This window comes from Microtus oregoni, unplaced genomic scaffold (assembly GCF_018167655.1).
Source record: "Microtus oregoni isolate MIOR12 unplaced genomic scaffold, Mior012 000011F_ref0000422, whole genome shotgun sequence".
Classification (NCBI taxonomy): Eukaryota; Metazoa; Chordata; class Mammalia; order Rodentia; family Cricetidae; genus Microtus; species Microtus oregoni.
In genome coordinates this window covers 41,853,366-41,872,431 of record NW_024543070.1, presented here as the reverse complement: position 1 = coordinate 41,872,431, position 19,066 = coordinate 41,853,366, and the positions used below count along the sequence as shown (strand labels likewise).

The window sequence follows — 19,066 nt, the reverse complement described above, 5'->3', positions numbered from 1 at the left end:
AAAATTAAACAAATATTTCAAGTGCAGATCTAGAAGCCATGAGTACCCCTTCTCAGATCCCATTGGGGGCTAACGGGGGAGAGCTGCAGGTGGCAGTGGTGTGTTCATCTCTCCCTGCTCCTCAACTTTCAGCCAGTTTTTGAGATTTTTCTCTTTATCTTTTGTTTTCAGCAAGCTGGGCATGGTGTTCCCAACTCTCTGTGGTTGCCCTGCTTAAGTGCTCACAGTGGTAATGGAGAGGGAAGAAAGATTTTTCTTTATCCCACCAAATTTAGGAATGTTTTGTCATTCCATACTCACCCCCCCCATCTTTTTTTTTAACCACTTGTGTTACTTTCATCCCTGTGTGTGTCTCTGTGTGTGGCTACTTACCTGTGAGTGAGCCAGAAGAAGGAATGCAAACTTGTGCAACCACTCTGGAAAGCAGTATGGCGGTTTCTCAGGAAATTCAGGATCAACCTACCCCTGGACCCAGGAATACCACTCTTGGGAATATACCCAAGAGATGCCCTATCATACAACAAAAGTATATGCTCAACTATGTTCATAGCAGCATTGTTTGTAATAGCCAAAACCTGGAAACAACCTAGATGCCCTTCAATGGAAGAATGGATTAAGAAAGTATGGAATGTCTCTTCCTTCCGGTTCCCACAGCCTCTCCAGCCATGAGCAGCAAAGTCTCTCACGACACCCTGTACGAGGCGGTGCGGGAGGTCCTGCACGGGAACCAGCGCAAGCGCCGCAAGTTTCTGGAAACGGTGGAGCTGCAGATCAGCCTGAAGAACTACGACCCCCAGAAGGACAAACGTTTCCCGGGTACCGTCAGGCTCAAGTCCACCCCTCGCCCCAAGTTCTCGGTGTGCGTCCTGGGGGACCAGCAGCACTGCGATGAGGCCAAGGCTATGGATATCCCCCACATGGACATCGAGGCGCTGAAGAAGCTCAATAAGAACAAGAAGTTGGTCAAAAAGCTGGCCAAGAAGTATGACGCCTTTCTGGCCTCTGAGTCTCTGATCAAGCAGATCCCGCGTGTCCTGGGCCTAGGCCTGAACAAGGCTGGCAGGTTCCCTTCCCTGCTGACACACAATGAAAACATGGTGGCCAAAGTGGACGAGGTGAAGTCCACGATCAAGTTCCAAATGAAGAAGGTGCTGTGTCTGGCTGTCGCTGTCGGCCACGTGAAGATGACCGACGACGAGCTGGCCTACAACATCCACTTGGCTGTCAATTTCTTGGTGTCCTTGCTCAAGAAGAACTGGCAAAATGTCTGGGCTTTGTATATCAAGAGCACCATGGGCAAGCCCCAGCGTCTTTACTAGGATGCCCCAATAAACCTTCGTGCTACTCTAAAAAAAAAAAAAAAAAAAAAAAAGTATGGAATATATACATATTAGAGTATTACTCAGCAGTAAAAAACAAGGACCTCTTGAATTTTGCATGCAAATGGATGGAAATAGAAAACACTATCCTGAGTGAGGTAAGCCAGACCCAAAAAGAGGAACATGGGATGTACTCACTCATATTTGGTTTCTAGCCATAAATAAAGGACATTGAGCCTATAATTAGTGATCCGAGAGAAGCTAAATAAGAAGGAGAACCCAAAGAAAAACATATAGGCATCCTTCTGAATGTTAACCTTCATCAGGCGATGAAAGGAGACAGAGACAGAGACCCACATTGGAGCACCGGACAGAAATCTCAAGGTCCAAATCAGGAGCAGGACAGAGAGCACGAACAAGGAACTCAGGACAGAGAGCACGAACAAGGAACTCAGGACCGTGAGGGGTGCACCCACACACTGAGACAATGGGATGTTATATTGGGAACTCACCAAGGCCAGCTGGCCTGGGTCTGAAAAAGCCTGGGATAAAACCGGACTTGCTGAACATAGCAGACAATGAGGACTACTGAGAACTCAAGAACAATGGCAATGGGTTTTTGGTCCAACTGCACGTACTAACTTTGTGGGAGCCTAGGCAGTTTGGATGCTCACCTTACTAGACCTAGATGGAGGTGGGTGGTCCTTGGACTTCCCACAGGGCAGGGAACCCTGATTGCTCTTTGGGCTGACGAGGGAGGGGGACTTGATTGGGAGAGGGGGAGGGAAATGGGAGGCGGTGGCGGGGAAGAGACAGAAATCTTTAATAAATAAATAAATAAATAAGAAAAAAACACACTTGTGTTGCTTTCATCCATGTATGTGTGTCTCTCTGTGTGTGGCTACTTACCTGTGAGTGAGCCAGAAGAGGTACAGGCCATCAGGAGCAGCCTGGCTGATGCTGGGAGCTGAACCCCAGCATTCCTCATTTCTGGCCAGCTCTCCAGTCCCCAACACAACCAGCTTTTTGCGGGTCTCATGCTGTGTGTCTGCACACTGACGGCTAAATCTGGGCCTTTTGATTTAAGATTCCCTTAGTTTGGTAGTAGCCAGTCCTTTAAGGCTGGAGTTTTTTCCAGTGTGACCTCTGTGGAGTCTTAGCCTGGGGTTCTGAGCCTCATGTTTGGGCTAGCTGCTGAGAACTCTGCTTTGTCCTGTTTCAGCATATCCGTTGGGCATACAGGTTTCAGAACTGTTCTCGCAACATATTGCAGAATCTCACTCATGTGTTATAGCTTCATTTACAGTTTCGAGATTCAAGAAGACCCCTATCTGCATGTTTTTAAAATTTTCCCGAGTTGTTTCTGTTTTTTTTTTTATGAAAAGTTTATTTAATTAAACAACAGAATGCTTGACTTGAAGGGAAGACTATTAAAGTTCATTTTGTCCAAAGCATATCCCAGGTTGTTTAGCTATTTTTAAAACTTCTGTCTCCATTTGATATCAATGTAAACATAGTATTGGCCTTTTAGTTTTAAAAACAGAAAGTTCCATATGCTTGTGCCACACACCAATTCCGTCCTGTACAGTAGAAGGACTGGGGAATGGAATGAAAGAACAGAGCGCTGTGCTGTAGTCATCAGGGTGTGGGGAGACCAAGCTAAGGCTTTCTTACAGGGCTTGTGTTCTTGGTCGGTAATAAAATTCGGGAGGAAAATAATGGCTTTTCTTTATAGTAGACACCTGTCTACTGCTGGAACACGTCAGTGGTACCTTCGTCTTCCATTTCAAGCTGTGCAGGTGTGTCTGTTCACTGATTGGCTGCCCGTCAAATTCTAATATGAGCTGCCTCACTGTAAACCCTGTTGTTCTCAATAGGCTTCCATTAGTCTACCATGTGTCTGCCTCTTAGCTGTGGGCACCGCAGAGCCATCTCGCACTGCAACCTTCAAAATAATGTGACCCTTGTTCTTAGCTTTGACTCTTTCTTTGGGTTTTGTGATGGTCATGGTGCATCTCACGGTTACCCCAGCTGCGGCTTCACAGAAGAGGTACTAAGTCACCACTGCAGGAGGACACAAGCAGTGCCCTGGTGTGTTTTGTCTGCCCTCCCTCCTTCCCTCCCTCTTTCCCTCCCTCCCTCTTTCTCTCATCCTTCCTTTCTTTCCTTCTTTTTTGAGACAGGATCTCTCTACACAGTTCTGGCTATCCTGGGACTAGCTCTTGTAGACCAGGCTGGCTTCAAACTCACAGAGATCCTCCTGCTTCTGCCTCCTGAGTGCTGGGATTAAAGGCGGGCATCACTACACCCAGTTCCTTGCATTATTTCTAGAACTATTTTATTCTTTTTATTTTGAAACTTACTTTTGGGGTAGAACTTTCTATATAGAACCTCTTCTGTTTGGCTTCTCCAGAGAACAACTTTGTACAGGATTTGTACTCTGAACAGCTAACTTCCTCTCCTTTACTTTTCCTCAAAAACTCTAGCTGCTGCCTCAGCAACCATGCCCTCCAAGGTGTTTCCGTCCCCCCTGGAGGATGGCTACTGTCTCTGCACCCCCACTTCCTCGTGCCTTGCCTGGGGAAGTGTCACCAGCAGAACAGAGATGACTGTGGTGCTCACCTTGTATACTTCCCTTCTTTCAAGGACTGTATCCATGTGCTATTGTCTGATGCCTAAAATGAGTCACCTCCTACATTTTGTTTATTTTTATAATTATTTTAGGATTCTGGAGTAAGCAATTGTGGCTGAAGTGAAAGTCTGACTTATGTTTCTAGATAGTATTGATGTCCTGGACTCATCTAGTTTAGGCTTCATTGGCTTCGTATCCTAGCTCATTCACGCCCTCTTTCCCTATCTTTATTGTCATTCTGATCACAGTGTTCAGAGTTCTGTTGTTATAAGTGTGCAGATGCAGATGAACTGAACTGTGTTCTCTGATGATGTCCCCTCTGCTTGCTGGAGTGGCTATCTGTTGGCTTGCTTACCTTTTCTTTATGTCCTTGAATGTTTCTGTTTCCCTTCACCCATCTTACAAGCCATACTTGTACTTGTGGCTGCACACTCAACTGGTGTGGCAGTGTTTTCTGCCGGAGACTCGGTTCTGTGTTAATCCGATGTGGTTGCTCCTGATGTGTGGTTTTCTAGCTGATGTCAGGCACTATCCCATCCCTCCTATCCTGGGGATTTCCTTTCTTCTCTGCTGACTCTTTTTCTGGGGCCACAGTTTGTTTTGTTTTGGTTTATTTTCTTCTACACACCAGGACAACTTGCAGAAGTCCGTTCTCTCATTCCATCATGTGGGTCCAGGGGTTGAACTCAGGTTCTCAGACTTGGTGGTAATGCACAATGCATCTAAAATATATCTCTATTTTAGTCTTTAAAACAAGAAACACGTTTAAATTTTTATATGCATGAATGTTTTGCCTGCATGTATGTCTGTGTACTACAAGCAGGTCTGGTGCCAGTGGAGACCAGAAGAGGGCATCAGATTTCTGGAACTGGAGTTATAGATGGTTGTGCAGGGCACCTGGGTGCCGAGAATTGGACCTGGGTCTTCCAAAAGAATAGCCAGTGCTCTTAATTTCTGAGCCATCACTCCAGTCCCATATTTTATTCTCTTGTTAGCTGGATATAACATTCTTGATGTAAAAACGTAAGTTCAGAGTCTTGAATAAATTACTTCATTACCTTCTAGCATTCAAAAATGTTACTGAAAGCCAAGCAGTGATGACACACACCTTTAATCCTAGCACTTATGAGGTAGGGACAGGTGAATCTCTGTGAGTTGGAGGCTAGCCTGGTCTACAGAATGAGTTCCAGGACAGCCACAACTACACAAGGAAACCTTGTCTAGAAAAACAAACAACGAAACAAAGAAAGTGCTCCTGAAAATGTTTGCTTCACTCTTTTACGTAGAACTTTAAATATTAACTGTGTTTCTTCTCTAGAAGTTAAAAAGAATCTCTTGCTCTTTCAGTTGAAAGAAGCAATATTTCTTGATATGAGTCTCATCGTTTGTGCCTGAGACTTAACTTAAACCTCATGTCCTTCAAATTCTTCTTGTATTATTTCATGACTAATTCTCTTCCATTTCTTTTTCTATTTTTACATATTTCTGGGATTCTTATAGATTATTTTTCTCAACCAAGCTCCTGATATGTGACTTATCTGGTGTTTTGTAACCTGGACATATGGGGTAGGACAATCAAGTTGGTGAATGTTTGCCTGATGGCAGTGACCTGGTGGCTTCTTTTTCAACCAAACAGCCTTGCTCTTAGTACTATGTCTTACACCTGTCTTCTTCATGGATTACTGATTCTGCTAGCTGAGCATTTTTGGAATTTTACCAAGTAAATGGGTCACTTTCTGTCCACACACCATACTCTACAAATACTCGGATTTGTCCTTCCTCTTTGTGTCCCGTCATTGCCATTATCCATTGGCTTTTGTTTTCTTTTTTCTTGTTTGGGCTTTAGAATCTTTCACTTTCATTGAATTTTCTGATTTATGCTAATTTCTTGTTTTTGTTTATTTGGGGATTGTACAGCCTGGTTTGTGTGTCAACTTGACACAAACTGGAGTCATACGATGAAGAAGTCTCATTTGAGGAAATGCCTCCATGAGATCCAGCTGTAAGACATTTCTCAGTTAGTGATCAATGGGGGAGGGGCCCAGCCCATGGGAGGTGGTGCCATCCCTCGGCTGGTGGTCCTGGGTTCTATAAGAAGGTGGGTTGAGCAAATCATGTGGAGCAAGTCAGTAAGCAGCACCGCTCCATGGCCTCTGCATTAGATCCTGCCTCCAGGATCCTACTCTGCTTGAGTAACTGCCCTGACTTCCTTCAGTGATGAACAACAATGCTCAAGTGTAAGCCAAATAAACCCTTTCCTCCCCAACTTGCCTTTTGGTCATGGTGTTTTGATGCAGGAATAGAAACCATAACTAAGACAGGGATTTTACCTATTTACATTTTTTTGGAAAAAAATGAATGAGAGTGTCTTTATTCTGAAACCTTAAAATGAAAATTATAGAAAGGTTTATCTTTTGTATATGTGTGTGCTATGTGTATGAGCATATGCCATATATGTGCAGTTTCCTATAGAGGCCAGAAGAGGGCACTGGATCTCCTGGAGCTGGAGTTACAGGTCATTGACAGGGGCACTGGAAACTGTACTCAGGTACTATGGAAGAACAGGAAGCATTCTTAGCTTTAGGTGCATTTTCCTGTCCCACCAGCCAGCTCCCAAATAACCAAACAGAAACTTCTTATTCATTATGAAAACTCTGCCAATATCTTAGGCTTGTAGCTACCTCTTATAACTTAAATTAACCCGTATTTTTTATTAATCTACATTTTACCACATTGCTTTTACCTTTATCCCATTTTGTGTGTCCAACTTGTTCTGCATCTGCCCAGCTTCTCTGCCCTTTTTCTTTACATTCTCTCTGCCCTGAAAATTGTGCAAGCTATTGGCTGTTTAGCTTTTTATTAAACCAATCACAGTGAGATATCGTCATACATTGTAAAGGAATATTCCACAATACTTTACCATGGAGTCATTTCTCCAATGCAATAATAATGATAATAAATGATAATAATATCAATAGCCATTATTATTATTGAATGATCCATGGATTTCTTTCTTTCCCTTCTTTTCTCTTGGATCTCAAGTCCTAGAGATCAAATCATTCCTTCTATTCTTCATTGTTCATGATGAGCAGTTCTCCAGTTACTGAGAGGCTGTACTCCTACTGGCTAAGCATGGTAGCATAGAACAACAAGAGCTTGTGCTCTGTAACTGGAGCTTTCTGTTCTGCCCAACTGTTCTCAGATACCTGATAATCACTTCCAAATATTGACTCAGAGTTTTAATATTACTTATAAATGTTCAACCAATAGCTCAGGCTTATTACTAACTAGTTCTTACATTTTAAGCTAACACATATTCTTTATTTATACTCTGCTGCATGGCAGTGCCTTTATCAGCATGGCACAGTCGTCTCCTGCTCCCTCTATGAGCATGGGCTCAGCCATACGTATCTGCAGTCCCAGCCACCTTGGAGACCAGGGCAGGGAAGTTGAGTTCAGGACTGGTCTGGGCAGCACAGTAAGAGCATTTCCATGAAACAAAACAGTCAAATAAACACCATAGAGTGGATGAGTGTGGTGTAGTGAAAGAGAATAAAAGTAAAGAGGCCAAAGAAGACCTCACTGCTGAAATGCCATTGACTGGGAAGGAATTGTCCCTTTGAATATGGGGAAGTGTTTGATTTGCTGATGGGAAGGTAGCCATGCTGGAGTCTAGCAGATGAAGAGGAGCCTGGTTCTGGAGGTGACTGGAGTGGACTGTGGTGCCTGGGCATATGGTATCTTCTAATCCAGCTAAGGACTGGAGATTTTATCTGAGTCATACTGAGAAGCCACTGGCAATGTAGTGGTGTGGCAGTGGGTGGGGCTAAGGGGGAGTATGATGTCATTTTGCCTTCCTATTTTAAGCTGTGTTGCAGATGCAGCATGTAAAACGCTGGAGATGGAAGCAGGACAGAGCTGCAGTGAGGGAGACTGCCCCTCTTGCAGCAGATCAGGGGCAGTGCTGGAGTCTTTGAGGGGGAAGTTGCAGGCAAGAGGACAGGCAAGGCTTACCTCGAGATGAACTGGTCAGGGTTTGTGAAGCCTGTGAGGGATGGAGTCACACTTGCCCCCACTAACAGCTGAGAGGCTAGGTGTGAGAACCACACTCAGAAATGATCACCTAGGGATAAATCCTCACACACCTGAACAAAAGGAATCGGGATCCTCTGAAGCTCTCAGACCGGAAATGGGACTTTGAAAAGTGGCCTGAATTTGTTTCCCAGCATTGCTCTTAGGCCATGGGAGAAGGATGACAATAAAATGACAACGTGCGACCTTCCTTGGGCCTGCATGGAAGCCTGGAACAAGAATCCCTCTGAGAGGTCAAATATTTTGTCTTAAATGGCACAGACCATAAGGAAGATAAGGAGACATTGAAGCTCAATCAGTATTTGACAAAAAGCTTGTTCTCTCTCTCTCTCTCTCTCTCTCTCTCTCACTCTCTCTCCTTCCCTCCCCCCCTTTTTCCTCCCCCACTCTTCAGGATCCTGCCATGTAGATGTGGGTGGCCTGACTCTCATTATGTATCCCTGGCTGATCTTGAAGGAAAGGCAATCCTCCTGCCTCATCCTCTAGTGTGCTGGGATTACAGGCTGCTACACTGGTTAGGACATTAAAACCCAGATTAAAAGCAAAAACTGCCATCAATGTCAAGAATAATAAAAACCTATTGGAACAGAAAAGGACCTTCCCTGGACAGCCTAAAATTGAGGGACCCTGCCAAAGGCCAGAGGGTGTCAGGGATCTTCCTGAGCTAGGCTGGCTACTTACCTCATCATGGGTGACTTTAGCTCAGGCTCCTTCTGCCTGGGACGGGGATGAGTCAGCTTCTGAGCCGCTCTGCTGGGAGCTAATAATTAACTGTCCCCATTTCTGCCCTGCCTGGGACTCAGTTGCCTCCTATCTCAGACCAGGGACAGTCCGGGGCACCAGCAACCTTGGAGATGGCAAGGCTGTGCGTTTTTGATCACAAGGCACACTCTTATCTCTGGTTGGTCTTTTCTCCATTAATTCACACCTCTTATCTTTCCCATCTTAGGTCTCCTTGCAATGAGCTGTCTTCTGCCCAGTGAGCCTGCGCTCTGTGCGGGTGCCCTGTCCCTGGACTGACCCCTCTGAGGGTCTCATTTGTCTCCCTGTGGCCCCCATCATGCCTGACCCCGTCCAAGCTCTCTTTGATCTGTCCTTTGTCTCTGCTTTCACCTAGAATTCTTCCTTCTCTTTCGAGACTGTTTCCTATCCCATTCCAGGCATTCTCCCGACTCTAAGGGGGTGATGTTTCTTAGAGTTAGACCCTTTGTCCTCCAGAAGGACAGGAAGGTAAGGAGTGGAAGCGGCCACTTGTGTTGTTAGAGGAATGGGCCTTGAGCACACAGAGTGAGTCTCCTGCATTCTCCATCAAAAGAGATGGAGAGTTGGGTGGAGAAACAGGAAGTGAAGGGCCTGTTGGCAGCTGTACCTCATTTCTGCAAGCAGTTAGGAATGAGGCGCCTACTCTGTGCACCATGGTGTGGGGCAGAGCCAGGATCTAAAACTACATATCTGTGTTAATGATGATCAGGGCCCCCTGAGCCTGGGACCCTGAAAAGTGAGGACACAGGAGAAGGAGACAGCCGGGAGCTGTCTGGACCAGATGTGAGCCATGACATGTAGAGCCCCCAGCTGTGAAGGGGACGGAACCAGAGACCTGGTTCTGGTCACAATAAGTGATCACTTCCCCTGGCTTTGGGTCCAAGCTGGCCTCACACTTTCTTTGGTGTCTCTTAAGGCTGGAGTTGCCCTGAATGCCAACACTGGTCTGGCTCTGGGCATTCTGCCACCTATAGCAAACAGAACAGGAGAGTGTGTCCTTACTGTCGCCATCCGTGTTTGCCGAGACAGAGGGGTGGTGGCAGGGAGGAGCAGAAACACCTGCTGGAGGGAGGGAGGATGTTTGGTACTCAGACATGACTGGGTAGCCTGGAGAGACCCTTTCCTGGTGTGTGAGGAAGGCCAGGCACTGCTGCAACTTTGAAATACCCAATTTTAATTTTTTTTTTTAAAAAAAAACCAACTTAAGATAGAAAAGCAAAACTCCAAAGTGCCCGACTGCCGTCTGTTTGTACTCTGTCGGAGGCTAGTGTGTCTGGAGAACAGGGGTGACGAGATGCATGCTTGGGAAAAGACCTGGAGTTTGTGCTGTGTGAGCTGCAAGGGTCTGTGTAAAGAAAAAAATGGTCTGAGTTATGTTTAAAAACAAAGCAAAATACTGTTCCAACCACCAATAAATACACAAATGGAAGGAGGCAAGGAAAAGGGGAAGGAGGGGGAGAAAGGAGGGAAGATGGACACATCATGGTCACCACGTTGCTAGAGGGCAGACTGGGGGAGTGTGGGTGGGGTAGGATCTCACTGTTAGCACATAGGAGGTGCTGGGATGGGCTTGGTGGATTCAATGGGAGTGCCGGGAAGGAGCCAGACTCTGAGTGTAGCTTGAAGATAGACAAGAGGCTTTCCTGGTCATTGGAAACGACACCAGAAAGACAACAGCACAAAGGGCTTGAACAACTGGATCATGGAGTTGTCGTTTAGTAAGAAGCCAAAGATTGCAATGTTACCTTCTTAACCTGGTCTGTGGTGTCGCCTTGACTCTAGAATGGAAACAAGACCACCCTTGGCACCTGTCATTGGGCCTTTCATACTGTCAAGAGGCACTGTGGATATCATGGGGAAAAAAAAGCCTGAGGTGCTTAGACAGATCTTGGGCTTCTGCGGGCCAATTGTTCTCTGCAGTTTGAGACACTGGGCCTAGGAAATCCCGGAGTTAATTGAGCCTCTAAAACACTGGGGGTTCTGTGGATCTTCTTCTTGGTAGTTGGTTCCCCAGCTGCATGTAAAAAGCTGTAAGCCAGGAGCTGGAGAGATGGCCGAGCAGTTTAGAACACTGGCTTTTCTTCCCAACAACCACTTGATGGCTCATGGCCCTCTAACTGTAGTCCCATGGGATCCAGTGTCCTCTTCTGCACATGCAGACAAAACATCCTTATGCATAAAAATACACACGAAAAATCTGTCTTAGAAGCTGCGAAGCAGTCCTGCATGTTGTTGAGCTGGTGTGAAGGCAATAATGCCTGCTGTGTTTCTGAGCACACCCTAAAGACAGGAGCCATTTGAGTGTGACACTCTGGGGAAAGAGGCCCTTGGTCAACTTCACATTTACCACAGCAGTAGACATCTGAGATCTCTGCTTGAAGACTTGACGGCTGGACAAGTTTCCCAGGTTATCTTTTGAAGTGAAGGGGCTCTTGGCTATTTATTACTTACCATAAGCTGGGCTTTGTGGCACACCTCTGTAATCCCAAAACTAGGGAGTTGAAGAGATGGGGATCGGTGTGAATTCAAGGCCCAGCTAGGCTCCACCTTGAGTTCAAGGCCAGATAAGGACACAGAGTGAAACTCTGTCTCTTTTGAGCATAAAGTCTACTGATACTATTGTTACTGCCAATAGCAGCAGCAGCAGCAGGAGGGAAGGCACTGTAAATGGAGTCTTGGGAGCAATGCTTGCTTGTGTTTATGTAGCTCTGGCTAGACTGACAGTCACTGTGTAGAACAACAGGCTGGACTCGAACTCACAGAACTCTGTCTGCCTCCACCTCCCGAGTGCTGGGATTAAAGTGTGCCACTGTGCCTGGCTGCTGGAAGCAAGAGGAAAAGTAAATAAGTGAATGACTTAATGAAATGTAAACCATAAAAATCTTTACAAAGGGAGGTGGGAGTGGGAGAAGGGGTATGAGGGGAACTATGTATGTAAAATGAATAAAAATTAAAAAAATAAATGTACTGAAAAAAGGTATCCAGTCCGTTACAGTCAGTGTCAGTGTAAAGGAGAACATGGATGGACGTGGGTGACATGAAGTGGAGCACCGGTGATGTCAGCGCCTGTACAAAGACTTCTGCACATGCACCTTAAGTAGCAGGAAGGCCGGCTCCTGCTTCAATCTTCAATACTTGTGTGGCATCAATTGCAAACGGATGTTATTGAAAAAACTATTTACTTATAGGATATGATCGTTCGCAAAAAACTACACCCAGAATAGTCCTAATCTGCTGATGCAAAAGTCAATGAAATTTACTTATATTTTAGCTTAGTCTTTTTTTTTTTTTTGAGACAGGGTCTCACGTAGCCCAGGCTAGCATGAGACTCTCTATGGACTTCTTGTCCTCCAGCTTCCACTTCCCAAGTGCTGGCATTATAGATATGTGCAAACATGCCCAACGGACTTGTCTCATGCTTTAGTTTTTAAAAATTTAAATTATGTCATATGTGTGGTGGGGAGGAATGTGTACATAAGTGCAGGTGCCCACTAAGGCAAAAGGGGTATCAGATGCCCAGAGGGGAGTTGCTGGCACTCTGAACCCTCTGATGTGGGTACTGAGAATCACACTGCGTCCTCTTACAAAAACAGTAAGAGCTCTTAATCACCGGGCCATCTTGCTAGCCACATTTCTCATGCTTTAAATGGGCCCAGAACCCTCTACATCTTCAGAAATCCATAACAGGTTCTCCAGAAGGAGAACAGCAAGAGTGTGGTGTTGAGCTCTCAGGGTAGGGGGCAGGGCTGGCTAGCAGGGCCTCACACACACCAGGCGAGTGTGGTCACTGCGCTCCACCCAGCATCTTTGTTTTGAGACAGATTTTGCTATATGACAGGCCTCAGACTTGTGGGCTTAAGTGATTCAAGGTAGAACTTTTCAAAGTTAAAACACATATGCAGCCATGGATGGAGTGTTCCTTGAGAAAATAATTTCCAAACTTAAAATTAGCCTGGTGGTGAACACCTTGTACTCCCGGTGCTTGGGAGGTTGAGGCAGGAGGATTGCTAATATCAGGCTAGCCTGGGCTACACAGTAAATTCCAAATCAGCCAGAACTATTTATATATAAAAAGAAAGAAAGAAAGAAAGAAAGAAAGAAGAAGAAAAGAAGAAGAAGAAGAAGAAGAAGAATTAGAAGAAGAAGAAGAAGAAGAAGAAGAAGAAGAAGAAGAAGAAGAAGAAGAAGAAGAAGAATTAGAAGAAGAAGGGGGGGGGGAGCTGGAGAGATCATTCAGCAACCAACAGCACTTGTGGTTTTTCTTTTCCGAGAGAGGGTTTCTCTATGTAACAGTCCTAGCTGTCCTGGAACTCGCTTTGTAGAGCAGGCCGGCCTCGAACTTACAGACATCTGCCTGCCACTACCTCCCGAGTTCTAGGACTAGAAGTGCGCACCAGCTCTGCCCAGCGGCACTGCTGCTTTGGCAGAGGATCTAGGTTTGGTTCCCAGCATCCACATGGCTTGAAACCAAGTGTAACTCCAGTTCCAGGGTGTAGTAATCTCTCTGCTGGCATTGGGACCACCAGGCATACTACTAGAAAGAAAAAGGGGCTGGGGCATAGTTTAGTTGGCACCATGCTCGCACACACAAAAATCCAAGTCTGATCCTCAGCCTAGACATGGTGTCACATGCCTGTGATTCCCTTGAAGCACAGAGGCAGGGGGATCAGAAATTTAAGGTCATTCTCAGCTACACAGTGTATTTAAGGTCTGTGAAAGCTACCCAAGACTCCATTGAAAGGGAGGGAAGGAAGGAAGGACGGACAGATGGAAGGAAGGAAGGAAGGAAGGAAGGAAGGAAGGAAGGAAGGACGGAAGGAAGGAAGGAAGAAAGAAAGGACGGACGGTTAGCGTAGATTGCTTGAGAAGTGACCTGAGGTGGTAAGAATGACATAAGGAAGATCTAGAGCTGGGGCTCCCCAGGCCCCTCTAATTCTCAGCAGACCTCTGAGCTTCTGGAGGCAAATGGTCCCTATAGTTTTGGACCTGGGTTTTGTTTCTTGATCTTCATTTTTTCCCAGTAGCTCCCTTGTGGTTTCCAGGCTCTATTAGCTAAACTAACTACAAACAAGCTTGTTCTTTGGTAAGAATGGGTCTCCTTTCAGTGCCCCAGCCCCTAACACAGACGTGGCTTTCTAGCTGGGTAACTATCTATTGGACGGGACGGAATTGGTGTGAGAATTCCAAGAGCCTGCTGAGTTGCTGAACCACCTGGGTTACTAACTCCTGCAGGGCCTCAGCCCGGACCGCAAAGTTGGCCCTGCATCCCGTCTTATCTTTCATCATTGCAGGTGCCAGTCTGGTCTGACTGCTCTCCCCAAGGGATGCTCTGGCTGGGTTTGGCAAGCATGCAGCAGGGCCTTGCTTGAAGGCCGCAGACCCATGAAGCACACGCAGATTGCCCTGAAGCAGCATTTTCCCAAGGTTTGGCTGTACTAAATGTTCCTCCCCCAGACCCTGCAAACCTTGGACTAGAAACTGAAGTCAAGGGAGGGTTTGAGGAAGGGCAGAGGGGACGGAAAAGCGTTAGTAGGCAGAGCAAGGTCACCCATCTGCCGCTGCTTTCCACACTCTCTTATCTGTGACGCCACCAGCCCCCAAGGTCCTCTCTTTTCTTTAAAACACTTGAATCACTGAAAATGATAAAAAAGTAACTCAGTTCTGGCCTTCTGTCTCAGACATAACAGAGCTTGCCTTGATATTGAGACTGTGCTGATGGCGTGAGCATGCTCCTGTGGCCCAGAGCATTGCAGGAGCTCTCTTGCTGGCAGAGAGGTCACTGGAACAAACTGCCACCAAGGCTGTCACCCATGCAGACTGAACTTGTGAGCAGTAGACCAACTGGTGACTATTCTTTAACAGGGCTGTGGATGGTATCTTGTTGTTCTAGGCCTCTGCAGGGGACACAGCATGAGCAGGTCAGGAGCAGCTGGCTTCAGAGCTTATACCACCTCAGTGGCAGTACTCTGTGTCACCATATGGCCCATGAAAAGATGGTGGGAAATGGGTGGCAGTCCTGCCTTGTTGGAGGTACCAGGTGGGTGCAGCGAGAGGGTGTGGTGCCCAGAGTGTACAATCTCCTGCAAACCAGAGCCTCAAATTCAGTGGCAGTGAAGTACGGATTTAAAGCACAGAGCCAAGTTCGGATGGGAATGGCTCATTGGCTTGGGTTTCAGCACTTGCTCGACATTCAGTTGAAGCTCTAATTATGTTTGTCAATCTTCGCCCAAAACAAACCCGCTACATAAATATTCATGCAACCACTAAAGCCACAGCCAGGAAACCAAAGCCAAACAGAGGAAGCCAGGGCAAGGCTGACCTGTAAGTTCTTTCAGCATGTGTTAGAAACACGGATTGGAGCCCAACAGATGCATTAGGTACGTTCTGCTTTCTGACTACTGGTCTCTTGTGGAAATTACTTCACGTCAGTACCTTTACGTGTGCCCCGTTCTTCCAAGAACTGATGGTGAGAGTAGATGTGCATGCGTGTAGTCACAGCACTGAGGAGGTGGAGGCAGGAGGATCAGAGAAAAGGAGGGCAAGCTGGAGAGACGGATGTTCTTCCAGAGGATTTGGGTTTGAATCCCAGCACCCACATTGGCTACATAGTGAGTCTGAGGCCATCTAGGGCTATATGACCCTGTCTCGATCAATCATCGAGTCAATCAATCACTTAATCAAACAATCAAACAAGATTATAGGAGAGTCTATCGTACGTACAATTGACACATGTATAAACTTTTGCTACATTAACGCTATGCCCCATGAACATCCTGTATGTACTTCTTAGGGCACACTTGTCATTCATCTAAATCACACCATCCAATACTTTAAGCAATCATATGGTCAATAAAACACAGGGGGGGGGGGCACAGTTTAACTTGTGTTGACAAAGAGAGTTCATAAAATCAGAGGGATAATTCCATGTCTGACTGTGTGAGATTATGTGAGATTATCTCTCATATGGTCTCATATACACAAATATTTATCACATATATACTAAATTCTAGAAACCATTTCAAGTACTCAGGTATTTTATCATAGAGCAAAGCCAACTAAGATGACTCCTGGAAGATAGATAATGAACTCGGCAGAGAAGGAAAGTTCTAGCATGTTGGAGAAAACAGAGAGTGATGGAGCAGAACGTGGGGCACTTGGGTCGTGTGGTAGCTGAGGAAAGACTCAAGGATCACCCGGTTGGCTAGAGTTGTGACCTTGAAACTCTCTCTAGCTGATAGGTTTGCAGCCCCCCCACTCTCTTGGTCATCTTCCCTTGAGAAAATGCCAGCGTGCCGGTATCTACTTTCCATGTGTCACTCACATAGTAGAGTGAGGCAGAGGCCATTTGTGCGGACGGTGATGTCATGCAGCTGTCCCATATTGGATTTACGGTTGTCGCAGCCCCTGGGGTGGCTGGGTTGCTCCCTTTTATTTTTCGGGAAGAGCCATTAAGCCAAGTTATCCTTATTTGGTTTCGCTTAAGCTTTTAGTTTTCAACCTTAATGCGGAACATTTGTGAATCTTTCCCCGAAGAGTTTCTCTTTTAGATTTTATTTCATGTTTCTTCTTTGTGGAGCTGCTAGGTCTTGACTCTGGGTAAGTAGCATTATTGGATCTCTCTTTCATGTATGTATGTATATATGAATATATTCAGCCAAACTAGGAAATCCAACCTTTATTCTGGGGACAATGGAGAGCCACCAGGGAGTAGCAAGAAGAGAATTGCCCTGCAGAAACAAGTGAAGATTCATCAGAGAGAAGCAGGAGAGCAAGGAGGGGTTCAAACCGCGCTGGGGAGAGTGCGTGGGCCACAGCAGTGTCAAGAAGGGAGGTGGGATGGCCCTCGAAGGTCACCCGACTGAGGCCCTTTTCCAAAGTGAGGACAATGGGGAGGAAGCACTTTAGGATGAGGCTGAGTGAGATGGTGATGTAGGTCCTGAGTTCCAAACAGTGATGTCCATGGGGCCTGGAGATGGTCTAGCCTATAAACGAAGAAAAGGGAGCTAAAAGATCACCTGCGTATAAAAAGGATTCCAGAGCAACTCTGTCCCATGGAATAGGATTCTGAAGTCTCTGTGAGGTGGGGCAGGCAAAGCTGGGATAGAGGGCAGAGGATGTAGAGATGTGGTTTCCAGGGTGATAACAGCTCTTCTGCAGGGCTTTTGCAATCCAATCCAATCCAGAAACTGGCAGCAATTGCATTGTGTGGGCAAGATCTTCTACTGAGTGGTCAGAGAAGGAAGGGTGGTCTTCCCTCTTGAGGAGCTTGAAATCACACAGTGAGTTTCAGAGCAAAATGAGCTCTGACTGGACTCATGCTAATGGGGAGACATCAAGATCAGCAGGAAGTAGAGTAAGAATAGTGAGAGGATGCGCATTTGTATTCAAAGGGTACCCTGGGAAGCTAGGGCTGGAGGACCTTGAGTTCTCCATCAGCCTGGGCTGTATACAAAGTTCCAAGCCAGCATGAACTCCATGGTGAGGCCCCATCTCCAAGACACCAACCACCACCCAAGTCCTCGCAAAATAACAAAGACAACAAAAGGTGATTTTGTCGGGATGGGTGATGGAGAGGTGATTCCCCCAGGTCCTTAGGAATTGGGGGTGGGCACAGCAAGAAACCTGTTTATACTTTCTCTGCTTTGCTGCTAGTGTTTGCAGCTTTGTCTGACACCGAGTCAGTGCCCCGTGGATACTGGTTACATGAGGGAAGTACTGAACAACTCACGGCCAGTGTGTGAACGCAGAGGACGAGCTGCACTGTGGATGGGTTGCCCAAGTATGGAAACTCTAGGTTGGACACTGAACTTTGAATCAATAGAGTTGTGGGATGACCTTATTTGTTCCCCAAAGCCCTTGTGTCAAAAACTTAGGCACCAACCCATGGTGCTATTGAACAGTGATGGAGTCTGCAGAAAGTGGGACCTGCTGAAAAGAAGGTAGGTTCCTGGGAGGAAATATCGGGAGCCCAGCTTCTTCTTGTCTCTCTCCTCACTTCTTTGCTCAAGCATACTCTCTGCTCGCGATGTTCTCCCCGCAGGTCTCATAGCAGCAGAGTCATGTGGCCTCGAAGAAAACCCTGTGAAACTGAATCAAAACCATGTCCCCTTCAAATTTGATTGCCTCCGGTATTTTTGTCTTAGTGACAGAAAACTGACTAAAGGCAGAGGTAGCCTTGCTACCCTAGAGAGACAAAATGAAAACTTTACAGTTTAAGTGGAAACGTTGATTCAAGAAAAACTGAATTAGATGTCCTTCGGCCCTGGAATGACCAACACATTTGAATTTCTGTTTCTGTCATACATTTCTTGCAACCACCAGCTTTTGACTGAAAAGGTTTTCTTTTTTAAAAATATTTATTTATGTATTTATTATGTATACAATATTCTGTCTGTGTGTATGCCTGCAGGCCAGAAGAGGGCACCAGATATCATTACAGATGGTTGTGAGCCACCATGTGGTTGCTGGGAATTGAACTCAGGACCTTTGGAAGAGCAGGCAATGCTCCTAACCTCTGAGCCATCTCTCCAGCCCCCTCAAAAGGTTTTCTAAAGGCCTGTGTGCTTTGACCCTCTGCTAAGTTTTGTGGGGTCCAGTGTAGCAGTGTAACAGCAGTGTGTAGTCCCTCCTTGCAGGAGCCCTCATCACCCTTCCCCTCCCATGCCCAGAAAGACTGGTCAAATGTCAACCTTTAATATTGCCTGTTAAAGGAACAGATCAATGAATGGACATATGGTTTTGTGGGGAGACAAAGCCAACGTGAGATAAAAGGACTTTATTATCTCACAAAGCAATAAATTGAGTGTAAATGATTATTGGGGTTCAGAAGAATAGGATGAACTTTGAAGCCATACCTTCAGAGGCAACAGTGCTCACAGGCATGCCTTTGAAAGCAGACAGCCTGGTTTAAAGCATATTCTTACTGAGGCTGGCTGTATGACCTTGGCCTTGAGTCGGCTCCCCTGAAGAGCAGGACTAAAATGGTGCAGCTCACACAGGAACCTAGGCAAAGTCTCCCCAGTCCCCAGAACACAGGTCCTGAACCCCCAGTCCCCAGCACACAGACCCTGACTCCCCAGTCTTCAGCACACAGGCCCTGGCCCCCCTAAGTCCAGCATACAGGCCCTGACTGCTTTTACAGCTGGGCCTGGATAACTTTAAATACTGATTCCAGGCTGGATTTAGACAATTCTTTTTTCTTTCTCTTTTCCTTTTGTTTTTCTTTTTTATGGAGCTGGGATCAAACCTAGGTCAGCAGGAA

The 19,066-nt window shown here is 46.1% G+C and overlaps 1 protein-coding gene and 1 pseudogene across 1 annotated transcript; one reads left to right on the top strand and one right to left on the bottom strand.

The window, feature by feature from the left end:
- Nucleotides 1-636: 636 nt before the first annotated feature.
- On the top strand, nucleotides 637-1,372 carry LOC121453678 (60S ribosomal protein L10a-like). Its single transcript, XM_041660605.1, has one exon. The coding sequence runs from the start codon at nucleotides 666-668 to the stop codon at nucleotides 1,317-1,319; it is 654 nt and encodes a 217-aa protein (XP_041516539.1). The 5' UTR covers nucleotides 637-665; the 3' UTR covers nucleotides 1,320-1,372.
- A 1,606-nt stretch (nucleotides 1,373-2,978) lies between these two features.
- On the bottom strand, nucleotides 2,979-3,327 carry LOC121453197 (annotated as a pseudogene).
- Between the last annotated feature and the right edge of the window lie 15,739 nt (nucleotides 3,328-19,066).